We start from the raw sequence: 24974 nt of genomic DNA on the forward strand, positions 1-24974 counted from the left end.
CACAAGAATGCTGCTCATGTTACAAAGATTTTTTAATGCTTTCGGTAGTAGAAGGCAATTGCAATCTAAGTACTACTGTATGACCAGTGACAATATTTGTGGTTATGTCATATACATGCTATCAGCATTTCCGATTGTTCTGAGTAAGCTGAGGTTTGTCTGACAATGAACGTGTTAAAATTTAATTTCAAACTTATTTCAATTACACCTACCCCAAAATTATTTTTTTCTAATCTACAAAATAGTACTCTTCTACAGTTAAAAGTTGTTTTCAGATAACTATGAAAGCCTCTGTCACTTTATTAACCATTTGCAAATATTTGTGGAAACAGGAGTTCAATTAAGTTAGGAAAATAAATTCAGTATCAAGACTATATTTTCTTTATTATAATAATGGAGCATTTCATTAACGTTTTTATCATTTAAAACAAATAAATTGCACAACCTACACAAAGAGTAAGAAAGAGACAAAAGCGTATACGCTCTAAACGTAGAAGGTGCATTATATTTATTAGCTAGTCATTTTATCTGAACAGAAAAAAATGTTACTTGTGTAATTTTTTATTCACTTGCAGTACGCAGCTACTCGAGCAAATACTGAAGGAGCCTTTTTTCAGCACACCGCAATCCACAAGAAATTATGCCTGCAACTAAAGAAATTTCATTAATTATTGGCATTCATAAGTTAGAAAAAAATTCAATCACCAAATTTTCAGTAGACATAAACAATTTTCACGTACTTTAAGGGTTATTTTTCAATTTTTTTTAGGAAAATGTCAATGTCCCAAAGAAAATACAGCACAAATTAATATAACTACTCAAGTCACTAAATACATAACTGGTGATAATTTCCATTGCTGTTATTAGTAGCTGCAGTATACGTGTATAATAAAATTAGTATTCCTTAATTAATTATATTTCAAATTTAAAACAGTTTAATCTCCTTAGTTTCTTTGTAATGTAGGGAAATGATGTTTTTGATATATTTAGGATTTAGGGTGTATACTATCAACTTTGAATGAGGACTTCACTAAACGTTTTTTTTGGGGGGGATGAAGCGCGACTAGTAAGGAAAACAAAGCTACACTTTAAAATACAGTGATATATATCCCTTTTCAACCGAATGACTCTTTTAAAAAAAATCAAAAGCTCTAAAGAAAAGTCATTTCGTATGTTACTATGATCTACTAGTGATCAAAAATGTGATTTTTTTTAAACTTGTAGCTTTCCGAAGAAAGTAACATATACAATTGTGTATGTTCGGACGATTCCATCTACCTGCACAATTGTATAGGTCAGGACTGAAAGTTTTGAACTCTGTTTGACAAAGTTGATAGTTAAATATTCAATCTATCTAACTACTCGGTTTTTATATTGTTAAAGTTTTAATTAATTAATTATTATATTTATACATTATCTACATTTCCTTGGTAAGAGTTTTGACTAGAATTTTTATTTTAATGGAAATTGATTTGAAAATTTCTCTTTCTATATAACTTTTCCCACAAAGAAGAATACCTCCGAGTTTTCAAATGTATAGAAATATCTATTATCTTTGTAATGTTTATATTTTCTTACTTTCGTCTTTGGTTTTTCGTGCCTAACGAGTTTGCTAGTCATGGCTGAAATGTTAGATTTTACTTTATCAATATAGGATCAAGGGATTCCTAATCTTTTTATGTACTCCTAATAAAGCATTATTATCATTGCAATATCATTTATAGTTCTAATATTTGTACATTTTTGCTGAAGGGGACGATATATAAGGAATACAGTTTCTATTGGCACGACAAACACAATATTGAAAGTAGAATCAACAACCACATCGAGGACAAAAGAAAAGAGCATCTGAGAGTAATATTCTTTGCAAAATGTGACTTGTGACGTTAAATTTTTGAGTTACTTTTTCATTAAAATAAAATATTCAAAATAAACTTTATATAAAATATGGCTGAATTTTAAATGGCTAGATTTATTTATTTTTTAAAAAAAGTTAGTAGAACACGCTCTGCAGGGGATATATTGAAGTAAAACTGTTTTATTGATTTTATTTTTTTTAATGTGTATAATTCAGATTCATATAAATTTAAAATTGGATAAATGTTACAGTTAATATTGAAAACTTAAAAGGCATTTACCGCGCCCGTTCGCCAGCTCACCTTAACTTGAAAGTGAAATTCACAACTCTAAAATAATTGTTGAAATCCGTCTTTGATATTTAATTTCTCACCTTGTTTCAATATCTTTGCAGTCAATTTTGTCAAATGGTTGTAAATAATGCGCAATAATACTCTTATCCTTTACTTATTACAACATTAATTTTAGTAATATATTAGTTTCTCATTGTTTAATAAGGATTATTAATTATTGATATTGTTCAAAAGAAATTTAACAAATGGTACTGCCTAGTATACCTGAAGCAATTGGCGAAAGATACACATAATTAGAATCATACAAATAATTATTAATAAGTATAAAGATAATTTAATTCTAATTAACACTGATAAAGTGGGAGAAATCTTGTTTACAAATAATGGATAGATTTTACTGTGACGTTATGCAATATAAAACAATGTACTAATAATAATTGACGAACGTTTACTAATAAGGTTAGTTATAATTTATGTTCTTCCCACGTCTGTATTCATATCAACAATAGATAGAACTTTTACACAAACACAGCTGTTTTGTGATAGTGATCAAAGTACGTACTACTGGTTTTATGATATATTAGCAATTTAAAGTCTTGATTAGCTATATATTTGATATTTATTCCTAAATAAAATTGATTTGCATTCTTATTTTTATATAAGTTTTTCAACTGTTATATTACTCTTATCCATGTATTAACATCTTTTATACATTTTGTCATTGTGATTTATTCACGTCATTGTTTTTTGTTTGCTTATTTATTGATTCATAAAGGGACTTGTTTTTTTTATTTCAAACTTCTTTTCCAAACCTTATTTATTTCACTTTTAATCGTTGCAGTAATTTATTATTTATCTAATATAAGTAGATAACAGAAAGTTTAATGGTGTAATATTAGAAATAGTACGTTAACTCTTTGGATCCTAAATATTTAATATAGGAAACAATAAATAATAAGGGTATTTATATTCTTATTACATTTTCTTTTTCTTTTTCTTTAGTAATTAGTTGTTTCAATTTTCCTATTTTTATTGTTTAACTTTGAATTTAACACATGCCATTATAATCTTATACTACCTAAGAAAAATAATTAATATAATATCTGTGGGTGCACCTTTTTGTTTTATTAAACTATTTGCTTGCATTAGAAAATGACATATCTAGTATTCATCTACGGAACTTAGTACGATAATATTCTTAACCAAACTTTCTGCTGCTTTAAATGCACTTTTGCGTTTAAATTTACTGAAATTACACCTTTTAATTGTATTACGTCCTACAATAGGATGTATAGTATCATGTGGGTTTGCAGTCCCAGCAAAATTAATCAGATCCTCTACTGGTCGCATCTGACTACTATCGTCCGGTTTCACATTCCCAAATAAACACGTTACCATTATTAGCATTTTAACCTGTGCTATTTAAATGGGTGCTGGTTTCAAAAAGGTCAGGAATATAATTTCTCCTATTAGATTGGTTATAACACTCATATGCCTCTGCAGCGTACATAAAATTAATTTCTTAAGTCTACCGGGCTTCTCTTGTTCACAAATAAACTCAAATTTACAAGTTGTAATTTGGAACGCTAGTCTTTCTTTTAGTAGGGTTATAATCCAGACTAATACAATTGTACACATAAGCCTATGCTTTTACTTCTTTAAAGAAAAGCACCGAGAACGAAGGAATATGTAGCTTTTTTGTTGTGAGGGTCTTATAGATTTTACTTAAGAACCACTCGGATATTTCGTTTTGTGGTATTGTCTCAAAAGGATTGATTTTAATTCAAACTTGAGATTTTTAACTAAACGAATATAGCAATTTTTATTCAATATAATTCTAGCAGCTGGAAAACTAAATGTATGCAGTCTTTCAATTTCAAATAAATAAACACACAATGTAATAATTTCCGCATCAACAAAAAATTACTATCCGGATTTTCAAAGTTAGGGCTATTTCGAAGTCTTTAGAGCATGTCCTCATTTTTAATAAACTATACCCAAAATTTTATAAAATCAAGTAGTCCATACAAAACAAAAAAAAGGATAGAAGGCATACATAACTATCAGCAAACAAACTAGACATACAGAATGTCCCATTCATAGGCAGGGATTTCTAGTGGAAGAGTTTAACACTAATTTTCCACTACTAATTTTAAACTTTTCTTCTTTACACAAATAATAATAATTTCTATTATTCTTCAAATTCTTACTCATGTTAGTTTTTATTGGAAGCACAAATGAAAGAATATCTATTAAAAACAGGCTCTTTAGATGATTTAGACAACTATAGAAAAATAGACGTTGTCTATTTCATTACCTTTTCCTTCGTTCTGAAGAGCGGAGGTTTGCCCCACCCACGAGTGTTTGTAGATGACAGTACTATCAACAATTGGGTCAGCTGACAAGGTAAGTAGCTAGTAGGCCTATCCACCTTCAACAGCAAAAGCTGTCAGAAATGCATATGTACACTGTTTTTTTCTTGAACAAATAAATTATATCACACAATACCATCGAGAGCGCCTCGGAACAGAATTCATGAATAATCATTATCATTATCCATATACAAACGTCAACAACAATCTCGTAAGTTACATAAATAATATATATATACATATATATATATATATATATATATATATATATATATATATATATATATATATAACTTAAATCAGTTACTTAAATTAATCATAAGGTGGACGAAGATACTTAACTGGACGTTGTATTTATTTCAGACATGATATTAAGAAAAATGTAATTAATTCACTTACGATTTTTGATAATATTTGAAATAAAATATAATAACAATAACAAATGCTATTATTTGCTTTGGATACTAAAATTAACTTTTAAGTACTAAAATTAATCATCGTTCATTGTAAAGGAACATACAAAAACAAATTCTCTGTTATCTAATTAATGGATTAATACTAACTACGGTCGCCGAACTATAGCTTTATCGACCACATCACTAGAAATTGTGATTAATCCAAATTTGTTTTAATATATAAAGTATAATTTACACAAGCTGCAAAATTGCTGGATCACAAAATGGTGCAGTCGAAGCTTAAATTGCCTGTTTCTATACTGTTTTCCATGGGTAGATCATTGTTAGTACATTAATATTCTGGTGCTGAATGGCACGATATAAAAGCACATTCAAAATAAAATTACTTAAAAGTTAAATGAATTAAAATGTAAAATGTCTTCAAGTAAAGAATAATTTTAAAAACGGAGTTCTTTCGATATGTGTTGGCTCAGCACCATGTTGTTTCAAGAATGAGCAATATTATACGTATAACTTATAAACAATACTGCGAAGGAAACTATAAATAATATAATCCAAGACATGTACGTCTTAGGAAATGACAAAGTAAAAACAGTGAACAACAAGTAAATTTAGTAACTAAAACAATTTAAAACAAACAAAGTCTGCGCTGTTTGGAACATTGTTTAAAATTATCCTCTTCAAAGAAAAAGAAAGAATTATAACATTTCTGTTATTATTAAAACTTTTTTCATAGCACGAAAGTTTGAGACGTAGCAATCTAAACATGGTTATAATCTTGTCCTAGTTTGAGTTAATTATATTGAGACAATTCCGTTTTCAACTTGCAATTAAATTGCCAGATTAGTTTAAAATCTGGGAACAACCTGCGTTCCAGGCGTTATCTATTTGCGTCTAGCACCCAGACACGTAGCAAAGCAGCGAATGTTAACTATTAGGTTGCCTATAAGCTGAGACGTTTTCCTTTCTTAATAAGAATTATCACACACAGAAATTTTATTGGATGGTATAAGTTACATATATTTCCTAATGCTAATGTTGTTATTATCTTTGTTCTCAAGAATACTGTAAGTTGTTCATGAATATTGAGGTCAGGCATGGTATGAAATTGTAATTTTATTATCCTTTTCTCTCCTTATTCAGTTGTAATAATCGGCGAGTGAATTGTTTATATCGTTTAACAAGTTTCAGCGAATCATTGTAATAATAACAAAATGAATAAATATACTCAATTTTAAGGATCATTTTGTTTTTCATAATTTAATTTTTGTTGTTACTTATTATTATTATCATTACAATCCATGATTATTCAAGATGGTACCTGCAGAACAACAAATGAATTAAAATTTTAATTTACATTATTTGGAGAATGATATATTGACCTCTCAAGAAAGCTTTTAAATCTATACTTCCATACCATATTAGCATTTCTACCATAAATGCCTGCTAGTAAAACTTCTAGACCTTCTATTTAAAGTATAAAGAAATATCTATAAATGGCAGAGGAATGACGAATTGTTTTAGAATTTAACTTTAAGAAGTGCTTAGCCGGGACCTTGCCCATAGGATAGGCAATTAAATAGAGAAAGTGTGCTGGGGCACCGGCATGAAAAGTTAAGGAACTGACTGGTTTTATTTTAATCTTATTTTACAATCAGCTTGAACCTAGGAAATTTGAATAGTTTAATCTTCTGACAAAGCCTTAACCTGCTAAGATGACAGTTATGTTATATTTCATTATATACTACAGTGTTTTTTTTTTTTTTTTTTTTTGGTTGATTGCAAATGATTGTATATAGATATTTTTCAGTGCCGCGCTTTTGCCTAAGAGGTTTCCGCAGAATTTTATATAAAATTATTTATAAATGTATTTACTTACAATATTTAAGATGAAGATCAATGCCCATTTTACACTGAAACCATGTAACAACGTATATTAAAAATAAAAATTAAAAACTTTTAGTATAAAATATTACAAATATATTTATATATACATAAGACATGAGCAATATTTACAGAAACTTTAACTTGTTTTAAAATGATTTTCGTAGTAAAAAATATCAACATCTGACAATAATGATGCCATGTCTATTAAATAATGATGCCAGCCTTAAGTAGAAGGAACGTCGTATAATTTACCACCTTGGCGTTATATATGTAAGATATGAGTGCGAGGGAGGCAAAAAGGTACGTGAATATTGAGAACGGAGAACAGCAATTCGGAATTAATTTTCCCATTGCTAATTTTGTGGAGAAACGGCAAATCCGACATCAGACGTTCAATAAGTAGAGTCTGAAAGTGGAGTGTTTGTAGGAACCATGTTTTATTAATGCTACACACTGAAGGAACTCTTTGTTTGATAATGGTAAAAAAATGTTGAGGATAGAATCAAAACGGGATACGTTTGTGGCACAGGTCATACGGCCATATTCCAAATCAGTGAGCAATATTCGATTTTAGGAGATACAAAAGCTTGGGAGAAAATGATGAATGATTTGAGATCTCGAATTTCAGTAAATCTGTAAATAATACACTGTATTCTCACAGCACTCTTAACAGTAAAGATATGTGATCAGCAAATGTAAGTTTCTCATCGAACAATACTCCGAGATCTTTATGTGTAGCGACTCTTTCGATAGGGCTTTTATTAATACAATATTTGTGATAAATTTTATTTTCTTAAAGGAATACTAACAGTATAACATTTTTGAGGGCTTAGTTGTAAATTCCAATTCGTCCACCTGTCCGTAAGATTAGTAAGAATTTGTTGAAGAAGTAGGGCATCATCTGTAGTAGAGGTTTTATGGAAATTTTACAATTATCGGCAAAGAGAAGAATATTTGTAGATGGTAAAGACAGAAAGGAAGGATGGTCATTCGTGTAAAGAAATAGCAGTGGTTAAAGAACACTCCCTGGGGAACTCCAGAAAAAACTGGGATAAATTTGGATGAAGCATCTGACGTAACAACACGTTGCATACAATTGGTAAAACAATCCTTCAGTAAAGACAGAACTCCAGAAAAAACTGGGATAAATTTGAATGAAGCATCTGACGTAACAACACGTTGCATACAATTGGTAAAACAATCCTTCAGTAAAGACACGAATGTGTTATGAAGATCAAATGTGTTTGCTAACTTGTGAAGAATGGGTGTCAATTTTGTCGAAAGCTTTGGAGAAATCTAAGTATATTACATGGAGTTGATAGGTTTTTGAAATATAGTTTATAGCATTAAAAAGAAATCCTGATATGTTGGTGAGGCATGAATTCTGTTGCAGGGAACCATGTTGTCCAATGTTCAAATAAGTGGTTTTGAAATTGTAAAGTTTGTCCTTAATAATTTTCTCGCAAAGAACTGACAACGGGTAGAGAAGAGAAATGAGTCTATAGGAACATACATACGTTTTACTGCTAGATTTACAGATTGTAATAATATTATCCTGTTTCCAAATTTGGGAAAAAGCCTTCTGTAAAACATTATTAAATAGAAAAGCCACGGAATAAGCAATCGACGCGGCTGTACTGTGAAGGGAGATAGTATAAATATTGTCGGGACCAAGATCACGATGGGCAGGTAGAGCTGACAAGCGTGACTTGATTTTAGCAGGCGTAGTAGAAATCGAGGGTAAAGAATGCGAACATGCAGCTTCAAGAGTAGGTAGAGGATTTGATACCGTCTGGGTGAAGAAATTTCTGTAATAATAATCGTTGAATGATTCAGGCTTGTGCCTCCAGTAACAGAGCTCCCAGCATAGTTGACGTTCATTTGTATACTGTGTTAATTTCTCCTTGAATTAATGAGGGACCAGTGTTAAGTCTCGAACAAAATTAAGTTGGGATGTTGGAGATTTAACTATTGTATATTTTCTAAGCAGAAACTTGGTGTATCGACAACATTGCGAGAAACTATTGTAAGTAAACTTGTTTGGATCTTGTTTCCAGAGTGATCACACGAGCGTCTTACTTTTCAGAGCAGACCGAATCTCAGTGTCAAAGCAAAAATGGAACTTAGGTTATTTCTGTAGTTTTTGAGGAACAGTGTCTTGAAATGCAGCTGCAAAGGTATCAGCAAGAAGCTCTGTAGCATCATCAATGGTACCATTTTCCAACCAGCACTATGGAAAAACATCTAAGGCACGACAGATATCATCTCACGGTGCTTTCTCCCACAGTCTATATTAACATGTTTTGCAGGACTAGAATTTCTGTTAGAGACCAAAATCGATTATGTCCAAGTAAAGGCTATGGAATACATGGCCTTCCAGAATGTTGGCAGAAAGTCGTCGATGCTGATGGGGACTAGTTTTGATTTTCCAGGTACGTCGTAGGTGATATATCAATGTTCGAAGGTGGTGGGTGAAAAACCGACATAAATTACTTGGCTAAGTTTAAACTGTATAACCTCAAATGTAACAAACACTTCTCATTTACGGACAAGCAATATGCTTTAGCTGTGTAAGTTATTCACTTTTACATTGCTTTATAATTTCAGTGCTTATATTCTAGAACATAACAAGAATTTTAGAAATGGTCGAAAAAAATGAATCAAAAGATTGCGATCTTGGCGAAGAATGTTAGAATTGATCCAAAAAATTGAATCAAAAATTTGGAATCTTGGCCAATAATTATTTTGTGGATCAGGGACCACAAAAGTTTGGAACGGCCACTGAATCAAGTTTTTGTTCTTTTTACGGAATCAGCAAATCATACTGAGTTAAGGGATAATTTGGGTTTTGCTACACTATCTATAGTTCTCCAGATGGTTTGGGTACAAAACCTCGCGGCCAGAACCTCGCGGCGACAATCTCGCGGACCAAAACCTCGCCTGGCCAAAACCTCGCCTCCCAAAACCTCGCGGCCCAAAATCTTGCCGGGCCGAAACCCCGCCTGGCCAAAACCTCGCCGCCCAAAACGTCGCGGGCCAAAATCTCGCTGGGCCAAAACCTCGCCACCCAAAACCGCGGGCCAAAACCTCGCGCCCCAAAATATCGCCATACCCAAAATCTCGCCTGGCCAAAATGTAGATGTTCCAACAGATGATAAGAATGACGGTATAAAAGACGCTGTTTCAGAAGAAGTATCACGGGTATTTGACCAAGTCCCGCGATACCATATGAAAATTCTATTTCTGTATTAGAGGATTTCAATGTGAAGGTAGGTCGACAAGGTGTTTTTAAACTGATTATAGGGAAAGAAAGTCTGCATAAGGAAAGTAATGACAACTAAGGAGGTTAGTTTCTTGAACTTTGGAACATCCAAAGACTTAAAATTTTAACAAAAATCTAATAATATTTATGAAAATATGAAACAATATATGAGTTTTTACGACGTCCCTTGATTATGTCCTATAGGTTAAAGGAGACGTAGATGACCAGGATGAAGGAAATGATCGATTAAAGAAAGTGGGAGAAAACGGGAATAACCCGAGAAAGCTCAAGCACACGATGTTTTGTATATTATTATTATTAATATTAATATTAATATTAATATTAATATTATTCTTTGTAATGTGGAATTGCATATTAGGGAACACATTGGGTAAATTTTAAAGAAAAGTTTCATTCGCGGCGAGGTTTTGGCACGGCGAGATTTTGGGCGGCGAGGTTTTGGCCACGCGAGGTTTTGGGCGGCGAGGTTTTGGCCACGCGAGGTTTTGGCCCGGCGAGATTTTGGCCCGCGAGGTTTTGGGCGGCGAGGTTTGGCCACGCGATGTATTGGCCCGGCGAGGTTTTGTCCCGCGAGGTTTTGGCCGGCGAGATTTTGGGCGGCGATGTTTCGGTCGCGAGATTTTGTCCGTATACGCTCCAGATATAAGGCGTACATGAAAATGGTTGATTCAATGAAATATTTTGAATTTTGTGGATCAAGTGCCACAACGTTTTTCAACAGCTCCAAAATCGAGTTTTATTATTTTTTATAAGGAATAAGCACATCATACTGAGTAAATTATTTGCTTTTGTTTGGCAACACTACACGAAGTTCTGTAAATATGAGACGTACAAGAAAAGGTTTGAATGGATGAAATATAGTGAATTATTTGGATAAAGATCACAAAAATTTGAATAGCCCCGAATTCAAATTTTCGTATCTTGCGAAATAAATAGATTATACTGAGTTAAGTGAGAGTTTGGGTTTGACTATACTATAAATAGTTCTCACAATATGGGGCATACAAGAAAATGTTCAATTGGATAAATATATATTGACTTATGTGGATCAGGACCACAACATTTTTGAACGGCCCAAAAATCGAGTTTTCATATTTTTCACGGACACTAAGTAATTTTTTAGTTTTGGTTTGGATATGTAGTTCTCAAAATATGGGACTTACAAAAAAGTTTTTGATTGAATGAAATATATTGAACTTTTCGGATGAGGGGCCACAAAATTTTTGAATGGCCTCTAAATCAAGTTTTCGTATTTTTTGCGGATTAACTACGTCATACTGAGTAAATTGTTAGTTTTGTTTTGGTTACACTGTATGTAGTTTTCAAAATAAGGAGCGTACAAGCAAATGTTTGAATGAATGAAATACACTAAATTTAGTTGATCAGAGGCTATAAAATGTTGAACGGCCCAAAAACCGAGTTTTCGTATTTTTTGCGGAATACGTACATTATACTGAATAAATTGTTACTTTGGTTTGGCTACACTATATGTGGTTCTCAAAATATAGAGCATACAAAAAATATTTGCTTGCATGATATACATTGAATTTTCTTGGATAAGGGACACAATATTTTTGAACGGACCCTAAGTCAAGTTTTCGTACCTTTTTGCAGAATACGCATATCACACTGAGTAAATTTGGTATTGGTTTAGCTACACTCTATGTAGTTCTCAAAATATAGGACGTAAAAAAACGTGTGATTGGATGAAATATATTGACTTCTGTGGATCACGGGCCATACAATTTTGGAATGGCCCCTAAATCTAGTTTTCGTACCTTTTGCGGAACAAGCATACGATGCTGTGTACATTGTTAGTTTCGTTTCGCTACACAATATGTAGTTCTCAAAATATGAGGGGTACAGGAAAATGTTCGATTGCATGAAATATATTGAATTTTGTGGATCAGGAGCCACAAAATTTTGGAATGGCCCCTAAATCGAGTTTTCGTACCTTTTGCGGAACAAGTACATCATACTGAGTAAATTGTTAGTTTTGGTTTGGCTACACTATATGTAGTTCTCAAAATATGAGGTATACAGGAAAATTTTCGATTGCCTGAAATATATTGAATTTTATGGATCAGGAGCCACAACACTTTTGAATGGTCCATGAATCAGGTTTTCTTATTTTTTTTCGGAATAAGCACATCATACTGAGAAAATTGTTGGTTTTGGCTTGGCTTCACTTTATGTAGTTCTCGAGATATAAGCCCTAAAAAATTGCCTAAAATGTATTGGATATTTTGATTAAAAAAATAATTTGTAACAAACTGGAGATGCTAAACAAAAACACTTACCATTTCGTTTGCTTCGCTTCTTTTCCTTCACTTGAAGTTTCTTTGGAGCCTTCAGTCTCTTTTTTAAGGACAACGAAACCTTTTCACGTATTCTAATTTGAGATAATTCAGCCTCCAATGGCATCAAAAGAACTTTAGTTTTAGATTTTGATGCTATTCGTATCAGTTTCGCAGTGTTCGGTTCTCGTTTCACTGGCAATGCAACTGGGACGTGACAAGCAGAGCTATTTTGAGCCTCTTCTTGAGGACCAGATTTTTCTTCAGCTTTAGTTTGTTCTTTTGGTTTGTCAAAGTTGAATCCATTTTCAGTTATGCCTGTTGATGATTCGACGTCACTCGTAGACTGAGTTGTACTTGAATCACATACCTCTACACTTTCCAATTCGTTAGTAGGTGTCAATACAGAAATTGTGGCCGTCTGTTTAGTGCTACTAGCAATGGTAGTCTTTGCATGCGACTTTAGAGGAAGAGTTGCCTGAGAAGATGTCAACACAATTGGCGTAATAACAGGCACTAATCTTGCTGTAGCAGCTATCGAGGCAGGAGGTGCTAACACTGAAATCACTTTCTCCCGTGCTGTCACTGTGATCACGCCTTCATTCAATGATGTCGATGAAGACGAAATTAATCCAAATGAAGAAGGTTCATCTGTGTCTACGTTAGTTGAGCGTCCCTTTCCTCTTGCAGACTGTGACGGAGACGTCTGTGTACGAGATGTTACTCGTCCGCGCCCTCTGTTAATACTCCCAATGGTATCGAACTTTTTTGGCCGAGTTCTGCCTCTGACCTAGTGAAAAAAATGCAAACAATAATTAGTATTGTTAAATAAAAAACTTAAATATTGACAGATCCCACTGTTAAACTTCTACTTTAAAAGTGACTGGTTAACTAGGTGAAATGTTACCCTCCGTTATTTTTTCTTTCTTCATGATTCTAATTTTAACTAATCTTCGTGGAGGAAAATGCGTGTAATGTTATACAACCTCAGTTTCCCCATTATATGTACATTCTTGTTATGTTAATGACATTTATCTTATGATAAGTGGAATTTTCCCCATTATACTTACTAATGTAAATTTGTGTGCTCATGATTTGTCATTAAAAATTAGATTACCACGGTGATATATTCTAATTCTCCTAACCGTTCTCTAATTTTTGTTGTTGTTGGGAACTTGAATAAAATATGAACTTGTCGCTCATAAGTGGCTCAAAAGGTGTTAAATAGTTCATGAGACAACGAAATCCCACTTATTCCTTCGTGGCAGCAGAGAAAGCAGATTGAACACAAGAGCCACTAATAAATGCACGCAGTCATAAAGGAGAATGAAATACATCTTTTAAGTGTAGTGTTACTTTGTTAGTTCTCGTTCAATCCAGTTTGGTACACGATTGAATTGAGTATTAGTGACGATCTCCATGAGGCTAGAAACCTTTCAGTGTATAATGAAACAGCTGAAAAATTACCATAGTAGTGCGAGACCGCCAATGTGCACTACTCCTGGAGTAAAATAAATCGGATGTCTTGCTCTCCTTTCCAGATTGACGTACAAAATAAATAATAATTACTACTACTAGTAGTAAGAGGAGCTGCGATCTGATGGATAGTGTACGTGCGTTTCTTGTACCGAATCCCTCTGCTTTTGATGGGAGTTCCTTCAAATTTCAGCGTATTAAGGTGATGAAGATTCCATCTTACGCTGTGGGTCCACGTATGTAGCCTTGGTGCTGAAAAGGGCGTCATAACTTGAAGTAGCAGGAATTATCACAACTAACACTAAACATACGTTTGTTCAAAAGACAACAATATGGTTTTCAAGTCAATTAAATTCGAACAATTCTGCCTTTATACCAAGTATTCCAAGTATGAAACACATTTAAGTGTTTCTTTTTTACGGTATGATTTGAAAGTTTCTCATGATTATTTTACCGTTCTCATTTGTACTACTCTTTGACATTCATTGTAAGAATTTGTATCTCTTCATGTTTCATCACGTCATTTCTGTGTTTCTGACAAAGAACATGCATGATATAACCGAGTGACGAGATTTGAAACGGATTTATAGTAGAAAGTTCCCGCTACGTCGGGGGAGGAAAAATCTCCTATGTGAAACTTGGGCTGTTACTATACGTATGTACGCAAACGCGTGTATTGGGTGTAGAAACAGGATGACACATGCCTTTTTCTTTTCTTCTTCTTCTTCTCAAGAAAATTGGCTGTTGCCATCTGGTAGAACACGTTCATTCTATTAAGCGCATGTATAAACAAGATGTAACATGATTTTTCCTCGTGTTTTACTTCTCGTCAGAATTGGTTGTTGTTGTGCGTATTATGAGTTTTTCCTTCAGCTCAGTATGTGTGTTTGTGTGTGATTTATTTTTTTGCGTTTCACAGCAGAAAGAATTGATACAAATTAATGTCTTTAATATTCAATGCTCTCCCACTGGGAATCGAACCAGGACCGGGGACTACAGAAATAAAAATACAAGCCAAAACAATAAAGACATGTCAGTTTAAAGATGTCTTAATTGGTGTCTGTATACTCGATGAAAGTGGTATTAAAACGTCAAAAAATATACTTTCAATGGATAATCGAGCTTAGGACTGTACATATAAGACCGGCGCTAATCACTAGAATATTAAAATTTCAGCGGTAATCAAACCCAGGACCGTGGTCATATAGCACACATGCTACCTCTAGAGCAGCAGGGAAGGACTATTTTGCAACAAGTGATAAGGATCGGCACTATATTATAGTCTTCATAACATTACCAGTCATATGCATAAAGTATGCATAGGAACGATTGTAGTTATTAAATTTTAAAATCTGCGTAGCTGTATGAAATGTCGAAAATTGAAATATGTGACCCGTGGAACTCACGAAGGTGCCATGCCGAGTTCACAAAAGCTCTTCTAATCAATAAATAAGTCTTGTTATGTATGTGACTCTTATCGTCTTAATAAAAATATTGTTATTAAATTAAAGATGATGCCTAAAACAAGTAAATGACATTTGAAGATTTGATGTAATGATAAACATGCCTGAATATGAACTTGCTAATAGCATCATTTCGTTGGGTTCTAGGGAACAGATGTAGGTCAAATTTAAACCAAGGCATACGGTATTTGTCCACCATAAAGTTCACTTTCACTAAAGTTTAACTTATGTTAACACCACACATGTATCACTGATATCGTACATCGTATTATTTTTTAAAAAAGTCGCGTCTCTAACGTGTTTTCAAACTATTTATCTCCATACATGATGTAGAGGGAACAGAAAGAGATACATCTGTAATATATGTATATGTGATTTATGAGGTAACTGTATGAGTTACTTAGTTAAAGGACACGTAAGAGAGCGAAAAGGAGATATAGAAATCTGAGCTTTCAGAAACTTCCTAGAATGGTGAAAATATAGTTAAAAAGTGCAAAAGGTATCACGTAATTTATCTTTCCTTTCTTATGTTCTAGTATACTTGTTTTAACATCCAAACATCTCTATCCAGAATTACGAGATAAAAGTGAATGGAGAAACATTTCCATCTAAAGGATTAAATCAGCAAAAAATTTTAGACTCGCACTAGTTTTGAACTCACAACCCTTGAATCCATGAGTCTGCGCTCTACCGATTATTTTATTTTTTTAAACTTCCTGACTTATTTTCTACTTCAACCACTTTTCAGGACTACTAGACACGACAGGGACACGAACACAGAAACATCGAGGACAGTTAAATTTCCACCCTTGCTACTACATAAAGACTCGAGCCCCCGATGGGGTTCACCTCACGATCATCAGCCTAATGCCTCAGACCGCTCGGCTACACCCACCGGCACTGAGCTAACAACTACTGTTGCAACAGACTCATTTCTATAACTACCGGTTGATGAATTGTGTGTTTTAACGAAGTTGGCCGAATTAATTGCTTCATATAGCTATTGCTATACTACTACAACTACTACTACTACTACTACTACTACTACTACTAATAATAATAATAATAATAATAATAATAATAATAATAATAATGATAATAATAATAATAATAATAATAATAATAATAATAATAATAATAATAATAATAATAATAATAAAGAAGAAGGAAAAGAAGAAGAAGAAGGACAGAATTTTAAAAGTCGCATTTGTTTAAAGTTTGTCTTGCGGAGTAGATCTAATATGAGATTTTAATAAATATAAATGTAAGCGTGCTGATCAAACTCCGCATCTCATTAGCATAGTCCCTTAGTGGTTGTACACGTATGGTACAGTAGCCTTGCATCCTCCAACCATGAAGAAAGTTTCGGTTTGAACCTGTTGTGGTGTCGTAAGGGTGAGGGGGATTCAAAAAGAGAAAAGTGGTTTAGAAATTATAGAAAAGTAGAATATCTCACGAGGTGAGGTGATATAGAGTTTAGCGTCCCTTTCAGCTACGAGTCTATATAAGATATGGTTCTACAACTTAACATGGAACCCGAACTACACGACTTCGGCCGGGAATCGAACCTCGGCTGCCATGGGGAACCCAGGGATATATAAAAATAATCGAAAATAAACGATATTAATGTCAAATCCATACCTTTTGAGGCCAGTATCACTTTCACGGCAGAAGACTTCATAGTCTATATCTCCTTCCAAATTAACTAACCTAACGCTAAAGTAGTTGCATATTAGATATTGAGGAAAAATTTGACATTATATAAAAACCTCCAAAGTCGAATTAAGAAACTTCAGTGAGCCCATTTTTGCTGTAAGCCTCCCTCGCCACACTCCCGTTACTTACTCTGGCTGCATAATACAGTTTCGCCCTTTTAGGAATATTTTCTAAGGCAGTACGAGGTTTTTGTTTCATTGCTGTGTGAATTGAGTTGCATTTGCTAGAAGTGGTTTTTAAAGGAGACGAAAGATCCTATACGCATACACAAATCATGTCTTCGAAAGCTTTAATGAAAAACGAAACTATTCGTCTTATACATGATACGTTTGTGAAGAGAAAAAAGCAAAACATTGATTGCACAAACGTATAATGGTATTATTTGCATGCAAATTTATATCTTTTAAAAGGTGTTGCGTTGATAGATGAGGTGTTAGTAAAGGGGATTCTTCTGCTGGTTGTCCCACCTTCGAATCTCGTCCATTCCTGTTGCTTTTTTCTTTTAGCTACACTGAGATTGTGCATTCCAGATCTTCAAGCTTCAACCAAATCTAATACCAGTTAGTGAATTAAAAGTAGTTGACATTTTCAAATACAAGACATTATTACACGCTTTTCATTAGCTTACAGTACTCGACTTTGATATCAACTTTTCCATCCTTCATTTAACTCATTTCTTGAAGTGTTTTGTTACACAATTCATGAACCGTGACTGAAAAATTGCTTTACCAATTAATGGTGACCTCTTTGAAAGCAAGTGCAAAGTATTAAAATGAAATTTGTCATATCTGTAGTTTCGTGTGGATAAGAAACAAATTTGAGAACCAAAGGTTTAAGAACAACTCAAATTATTCACTTATAACATTATTCACTTACATCATCATGAAAGAAATACGAACGACGTTCTGAAATGAAGAAATATAACATACAACTTTGCAAGCGGAGGCAAAGAAACCTAACATAACATGACTAAATATGAATCATTTACTGCGTACTGATCGTGGTTGAATGGTGAAGGCGCTCTACCAGTAATGTGGAGGTTCGTGGTCGAATCCGCGTCGGGCATTGTTTTACTTTAGGATTTTTGATGGCGATTGATCGACGATAACACACGTTTTATTATATTGAGATATTTGAATACTCGGATGTTTCAATACTTGAACTATCAATTCAGGGATAATAATACTAATAATAATACTTATTACTATCTCGCAGAAGCTTAAAAGCTAGGAGCTAATTATCGCTCCGTTCATACCGTTACAAGCAGAAACGTGACATCTGGTAAGAATATTTCTGTTGTGTTTAATGTTGCCCACGAGAAGAGAAATTTCTCATCTTGTTTCTAAAACAAACAAACATGAAAATTAATATTTTACATGAAAATTAATATTTTACATTCGACGGGATAAGGGTAACTCAAATTACCATGTCGCTTTGGAGATAAGAATCGAGACGTGATGAAAAGTACCGTAAATATTTCTCGTCTTGTTACGATTCTCGAAATAGTGCATGTCCATTGTTTAATTAACAATGTGTCTGTAGACGGAATCTTATCAGCTTTTCTTAGTTTGTATTTTACAACTCATTGAATTATGTTCTGTATAGGTATTTTTAAACAAAGCTTTTATACTTATCTCTGTATATCCTAAAAATTAGTATATTGTATGCCTTACTGTTGAGTGATATTCAATTATATCTATTACAGTTATTTTTCATGAAACATACAGTATAATACTTTCTACATGAAACGTTAGTCGAAATTTTTGTTTAAAATGTGGGTAGTTGCAAAGGTGTGTCTTGAAGGTACGGAACCCCTTCTATGAAATCCCTACGTTTTCCAAGTTTTAAGGCAACTCTAAATCTTTTATTATTATTATTATTATTATTATTATTATTATTATTATTATTATTATTATTATTATTATTATTATTATTATTATTACTGAATATTTGAGACCTCAATATTACGTTCTATTTCAATGCAAATAAACATATTGAAGTTAAGATAAATCAGAAGAAAATTTTGGACCCTCTATAAGGATGCATTGCCTTATAAGAGGTACTTTGAAAGGAAAAGAGGGGAAGAAAGAAAGTGTCAGTTACTGGACAATATGAAAATCGAACCTTCGGGTGCCTTAACCGAACTAAGTGGGATTTGTCTTCATCACGATACATAGTAACGCTCTTCCTTTGGGTAAAAGATATTGGATCATGTTTGTGTTATATTGATATTTTAATAAAAAAATATACAAAAAATAGTTCGTATTTACCAATTTTGTTTGAACGAATATATGGAACGTGTTGAAAATGACGAACGGAAATATTATTATTATTATTATTATTATTATTATTATTATTATTATTATTATTATTATTATTATTATTATTATTATTAAGAGTGAAAGATCTTAAAAACAATTCCACAATGTCGTTTCAGACAAATTTATGACTCATACTAAACCTGAAGGATGACCGTTTTGTATTCAAGAATTGTTTGCGAAACACGCGAAGTTTTCAGACAGTAGGAATCAAGAGTATAGACTGTGACGTCATGTTGTTAGTTATCCACCTGCGAAGGAATTTTGTTTCAACTCTAGCTTTTATGAACGAGGGAAATTGACTATTTTTCATGTTATAATACATCAGAAATATTGACTTTGTAAATAATATTTCTTTCTGAATGTCGTCCGAGGGACTCAAACCGCGGACTCCTGACTCTCAAAGTGACTGCTCAAGCAATTACCCTAAGACTACTCTTTAAGTAAGAGTTAAGAAGCATTCGTGTATATAAACTATTGCATAAGTTTACTTTTCCTAAATTTTATTAACGATGAAACACTGATTTCGGTCATGATAAAATACTATAGTCCAAACTACAAGTTTAAAATAAAAAGGACCGAAAATATCTCCGTAACTTACCTCCATTGTATTCGGTTATTCTCGTTTTACCTTTATTTAAAGAAACTTTGTACAACAGCGACACGAACACAAATACATCGAGGACATTTAATATTTCAAAGGCTCTCCCATCGCGAATCAAAACTGAGACCCCGCCAACTGAACTATCTGATGGGTGGGGTGCCTGGTACGTTCCCAAGGCAAGTAATCTTGAGAAGGACAACACCGTACTCGTGGGTTTTCTCGATACACTCCCACTTTCTCATTCCACCAATTTGTCAATCATAGCTTAATTGGTTTAAGCATGGTCTTCCTCAACCTAACATGCATAATCGTGGGACATTAAACGTAAAGATTAAATTTTCAACCTGTTAACACAAACCAAACCGAATCAAAAAACAATTGCATATTATTGCTCACTACAATGTTTTCACAAACAATATGTAGAAAAAAACGAGTGTCCCTAATCGTGTTTCGTTTTAGGTTAAGCTATTATGAGTCTTCTGTTTCACTTTTAAATGGAATTACGACTCACCTTTTCTTGTTTTGCTCTTTTTCTCTTCAAAAACGTAACATGTATACGACGAATCGTTTCGTTGTCCATTAGCGTTTGAAAGACATGATTTATATTTGAGTATAGGATCTTTCATCTCCTTTAAAAAACAGTTCTAGCAAATAAAACTATTCACACAACGGTAAAACAAAAACCTCGTACTGCCTTAGAAAATATTCCTAAAAGGACGATACTGTATCATGCAGCCGGCGTAACTAACGAGAGTGTGGTGACGGAGGCTTACAGCAAAAAGAAGCCTACTGAAGTTTCGTAATTCCGCTTTCGAGGTTTTTATACAATTTCACACTTTGTCCTCAATATCTAAAATGCAACTACTAAAACCTTGGATGAAACAGAATTTGTGAAGGACTGTGAAGTCTACTGAAAAGATTATCACGTCCTTGCAACTTTAAATTTTCGAACAGTAATGAAGAACAAGATTGATTGAAAGTTTAACTTAGAATGCAATAATTAAAGGTCTAATCTTACTTAACTCTCATTGATAGTAGTGTTCCGTATTTGTTTAGACGCCTATTCTTTCATATCTTTAGCTATGCTGCATTGGGTCCTTGGTTCGATCCGCGCTCGGGCAGAATGAACTTTATTATTGACAAATATCGTGTGTTTGAGTTTCCTTGAGTGTTTCGCGTTTCCTCCCACTTCTTCATTCCACCATTTAAATAATTTCTCAGCATCAATGTCTCCATTAGCGTAATCGGTATAAACGTGGGACATAAAACTGAAATATTTTATTTTATTTTTCTTTTATAACTGTATCTCACTTTTCCTGTGACGAGAGCAACATCTAAGCAAGCATTCAGTGAATTCGGGAACTAAAACCTATATTCATATCACAATGTGCAGATGAAGTTGAGCCCTTTGGCAATTTTCAGAATTGAAAGCAAAATAAAGGCAATACATTGATATGGAGAGAGTAGTTAACGAATTCCTCCCCGATAAAGATCAGCTGTACAGTTATTTTTCAAATCGTAATTCATAATTATTCTTATGTTGTTTGAAATTTCTCTATAGTTATGGGGGCGAGACACTGAAACCATTCGTACCAAGATGTGAAGATGACATGTAAAAGAACTCAAATGCGAATGATATTAGTGTCGAATTGATGTCGAAAGATGAATAAGTAATGAAGAACAGTAATAAAGAACAAGATTGATTTAAATTTAACTTAGAATGCAATAATTACAAATCTAATCTTATACAACTCTCATTGATAGTAGTGTTCCGTATTTGTTTAGACGCCTACTGGTGGATGCTGTGGATGCTGTGGATGCTCCGTAAGTCCAGAGCAAGCCTTCGTTGGCATGGATTTGGCAATGGGAGGGTGACAGGCAAAAGAATTGAAAATATACTATATTTGTGTCCAATAGATAGTTTTCGGGATCACTGACAAAAAAGGTGATATTTCAGATGTGGATATGTCCAATCTTGGCCCTATTGACATAAAGTAATAGGGGGAACCCCGTGTAACGTGGGTTCCTGTCACCACGGCATGGCGCGTCCTCAGGTTGCGGATCGAGGAGAAGGTCTCTTGATATAGAGGTTAGCTGCGAATATACTGAATAAGCAGTCGCGGACAGACGACTAGGAGTGGTCCTCCAGCTTGGGGGTTTGGGTAAGGCAAACACCCTTATCCTGTAAAAAAAGGTACTTGTTCAGAAACATTCACAAAAGCCTCGGACAAGGACTGATAACTTGGCACGACATCAGCAAAAGAAAATGGACATGAGATTTGGAACATGGAATATTAGAAGTCTTTATAGGGCAGGCGCGTTAGAATCTGTAACGAGTGAGTTAGAGAAATACAGGATGAACTTACTAGGAGTTCAGGAAGTTAGGTGGGAAGGAAATGGATCTAAGAATTCCAGAAATTTTACGTTCTTTTACGGGGAAGGAAATAAAAATCACCAGTTAGGAACAGGGTTTTTTCGTTCACAAACGAATATTACCACCAATTAAACGGGTTGAATTTGTTACTGACAGACTTTCTTTTATTACTCTTAAGGGACGGTGGAGTGATATTATTGTTTTAAATGTACATGCTCCAACTGAAGATAAGGGTGACGATATAAAAGATAGTTTTTACGAAGAAGTGGAACGGATATTTGACCAACTCCCGCGATACCATATGAAGATTCTATTAGGAGATTTCAATGCGAAGGTAGGACGAGAGGATATTTTCAAACCGATTATAGGGAACGAAAGTTTGCATAAGGAAAGTAAAACCAACGGTGTTAGACTCGTGAACTTTGCAACATCCAAAAACCTAATCGTGAAGAGTACAAAATTCTCACATCGCGACGTTCATAAATACACTTGGACATCACCAGACGGAAAAACACATAATCAAATTGATCACGTTTTAGTAGATAGAAGAAGACAATCTAGCATAATTGACGTCCGGTCGTTTAGAGGGGCTGATTGTGACACTGATCACTACCTGGTATCAGCGATAATACGGGAGAGGTTATCGTTGAATAAAGGTAATACTCAATGTCCGAAAACGGAGAGATTTAATTTAAAGAAATTAGAAGAGCGTCAGGTAAGAGAGGAATACCAGATTGAATTTTCGAATAGATTCTCGGTTTTAGAAGACTCAGTGTGCACTAGTGTTGAGGATACTTGGATTGAAATTAGAGATAGCATTAAAAGTTCAGCAATAGAAAAATTGGGACACGCGGAAATACGTAGGAACAAACCATGGTTCGACCAAGAATGCATTAAACTAGCAGAGAAGAGAAAACAGGCAAAATTACGGTGGCTACAATATCCGAATGAAATAACTACACAAAATATCGCAGATATTATGCGGGAAACTTCCAAAATTTTTAGAACAAAGAAACGGGATTTTTTGAAAGCTAAAATTAAGGAACTTGAAGACAATAGTAAAAATAAAAATATTCGGGCCATGTATAAGGGGATAAGCAAATTTAAGAAAAGCTATCAACCTCGTGCTTATATATTAAAGAAATCTGACGGAACAGTTCTCACTGATACGGATAGCCTCTTAAATAGATGGAAAGATTTCATTGACAATTTGCTGAACACGCAGCCAAAAACTAATGTGCATGGAGAAAAGGAGATACACACCACAGAACCGTATATTCCAGAACCCAATCGAATAGAAGTGGAACCCGCTATAAAGAAATTAAAGAAACACAAATCTCCGGGTGTAGATGAAATTCCGGCTGAGTTAATTTTAGCTGCAGGCGAAAAACTGTGGAACAAGATACACAAACTCATTCTCCTTATCTGGAACAAAGAAGAATTGCCACAAGAGTGGAAAGAGTCAATCATTGTTCCAATTTACAAGAAAGGCGACAAAAGTGACTGTAATAATTATCGAGTCAATCCTATAAAATCCTATAGGATTGTCAACATCCTATAAAATCCTATAAAATATTCTGTTAGCAAGATTGACCCCATACGCAGATGAAATTATTGGAGTATATCAGTGCGGATTTAGACGAAATCGATCATCTATCGACCAAATATTTACCATTCGCCAAATACTCGAAAAGAAGTGGGAATACAATACCCCTGTACATCAACTATTTATTGATTTTAGAAAGGCTTACGACTCGGTTAGGAGAGAAACATTATACAACGTTCTTACAGAGCTTGGAATACCGAGAAAGCTAATTAGATTAATTAAGATATGTTTAAGTGAATCCCAAAGTAAAGTCCGGGTAGGAAAATATTTGTCCACGAGCTTCCACGTCGAAAATGGCCTGAAACAAGGAGATGCGTTGTCGCCATTATTATTTAACTTTGTGCTGGAATACGCCATAAGGAAAATCAAAGATAGCAACCAGGGCCTAGAGTTGAACGGCATTCACCAGGTTATGGCATATGTTGATGATGTAAATTTAATAAGGGATGTTAGGAGAACAGTAGAAATAAATTCAGAGATATTATTAAACGCTTGCAGGGACATGGGTTTAGAAGTAAATGCAGAGAAAACTAAATACATGGAAGTGCGTCGGGACCGTAATACGGTACATTGTGGAGGCGTTAAAATACTAAATAATACTTTTGATAAAATGAATAGTTTCAAATATTTAGGATCAATATTAACAGACGAAAGTCATATTCACGAAGAAATTAAATGTCGACTAAAAGCAGAGAATTCGTGTTACTATTCGGCTCAAAATCTCTTGTCGTCACTAATTCTGTCGAGGAATTTGAAGCTTAAAATATATAAACCGATAATCATGCCTGTTGTTGTGTATGGTTGCGAAACATGGTCGTTTACTCTGAGGGAAGAACATAGACTCAAAATATTTGAGAACATTATCCTGAGAAGAATATTCGGACCCAAGAGGAACGAGAATGGGGAATGTCGGAAGCTTCATAACGAGGAACTACATAGTTTATACGGTTTACCCAACATTGTTAGGATCGTCAAGTCTAGGAGGCTTAGGTGGGCAGGTCATGTAGCTAGA

The 24974-nt window shown here is 33.9% G+C and overlaps 1 protein-coding gene across 1 annotated transcript in view; it reads right to left on the reverse strand.

Annotated features, from left to right (window-relative positions):
* Window positions 1-365: 365 nt before the first annotated feature.
* Window positions 366-24974, reverse strand: part of LOC145683820 (uncharacterized) — a 148620-nt gene continuing 124011 nt past the window's right edge. The window contains exons 6-8 of the mRNA XM_081755415.1: window positions 12409-13195; window positions 6818-6851; window positions 366-650 (exon numbers count right to left, since the gene is read on the reverse strand). Of these exons, the coding sequence (XP_081611541.1) occupies window positions 6847-6851; window positions 12409-13195 (792 nt within the window). The 3' untranslated portion in view covers window positions 366-650; window positions 6818-6846. The remainder of the gene's footprint in view (window positions 651-6817; window positions 6852-12408; window positions 13196-24974) is intronic.

Source organism: Thermobia domestica, chromosome 4 (genome assembly GCF_964235325.1).
Source record: "Thermobia domestica chromosome 4, izTheDome1.hap1.1, whole genome shotgun sequence".
Classification (NCBI taxonomy): Eukaryota; Metazoa; Arthropoda; class Insecta; order Zygentoma; family Lepismatidae; genus Thermobia; species Thermobia domestica.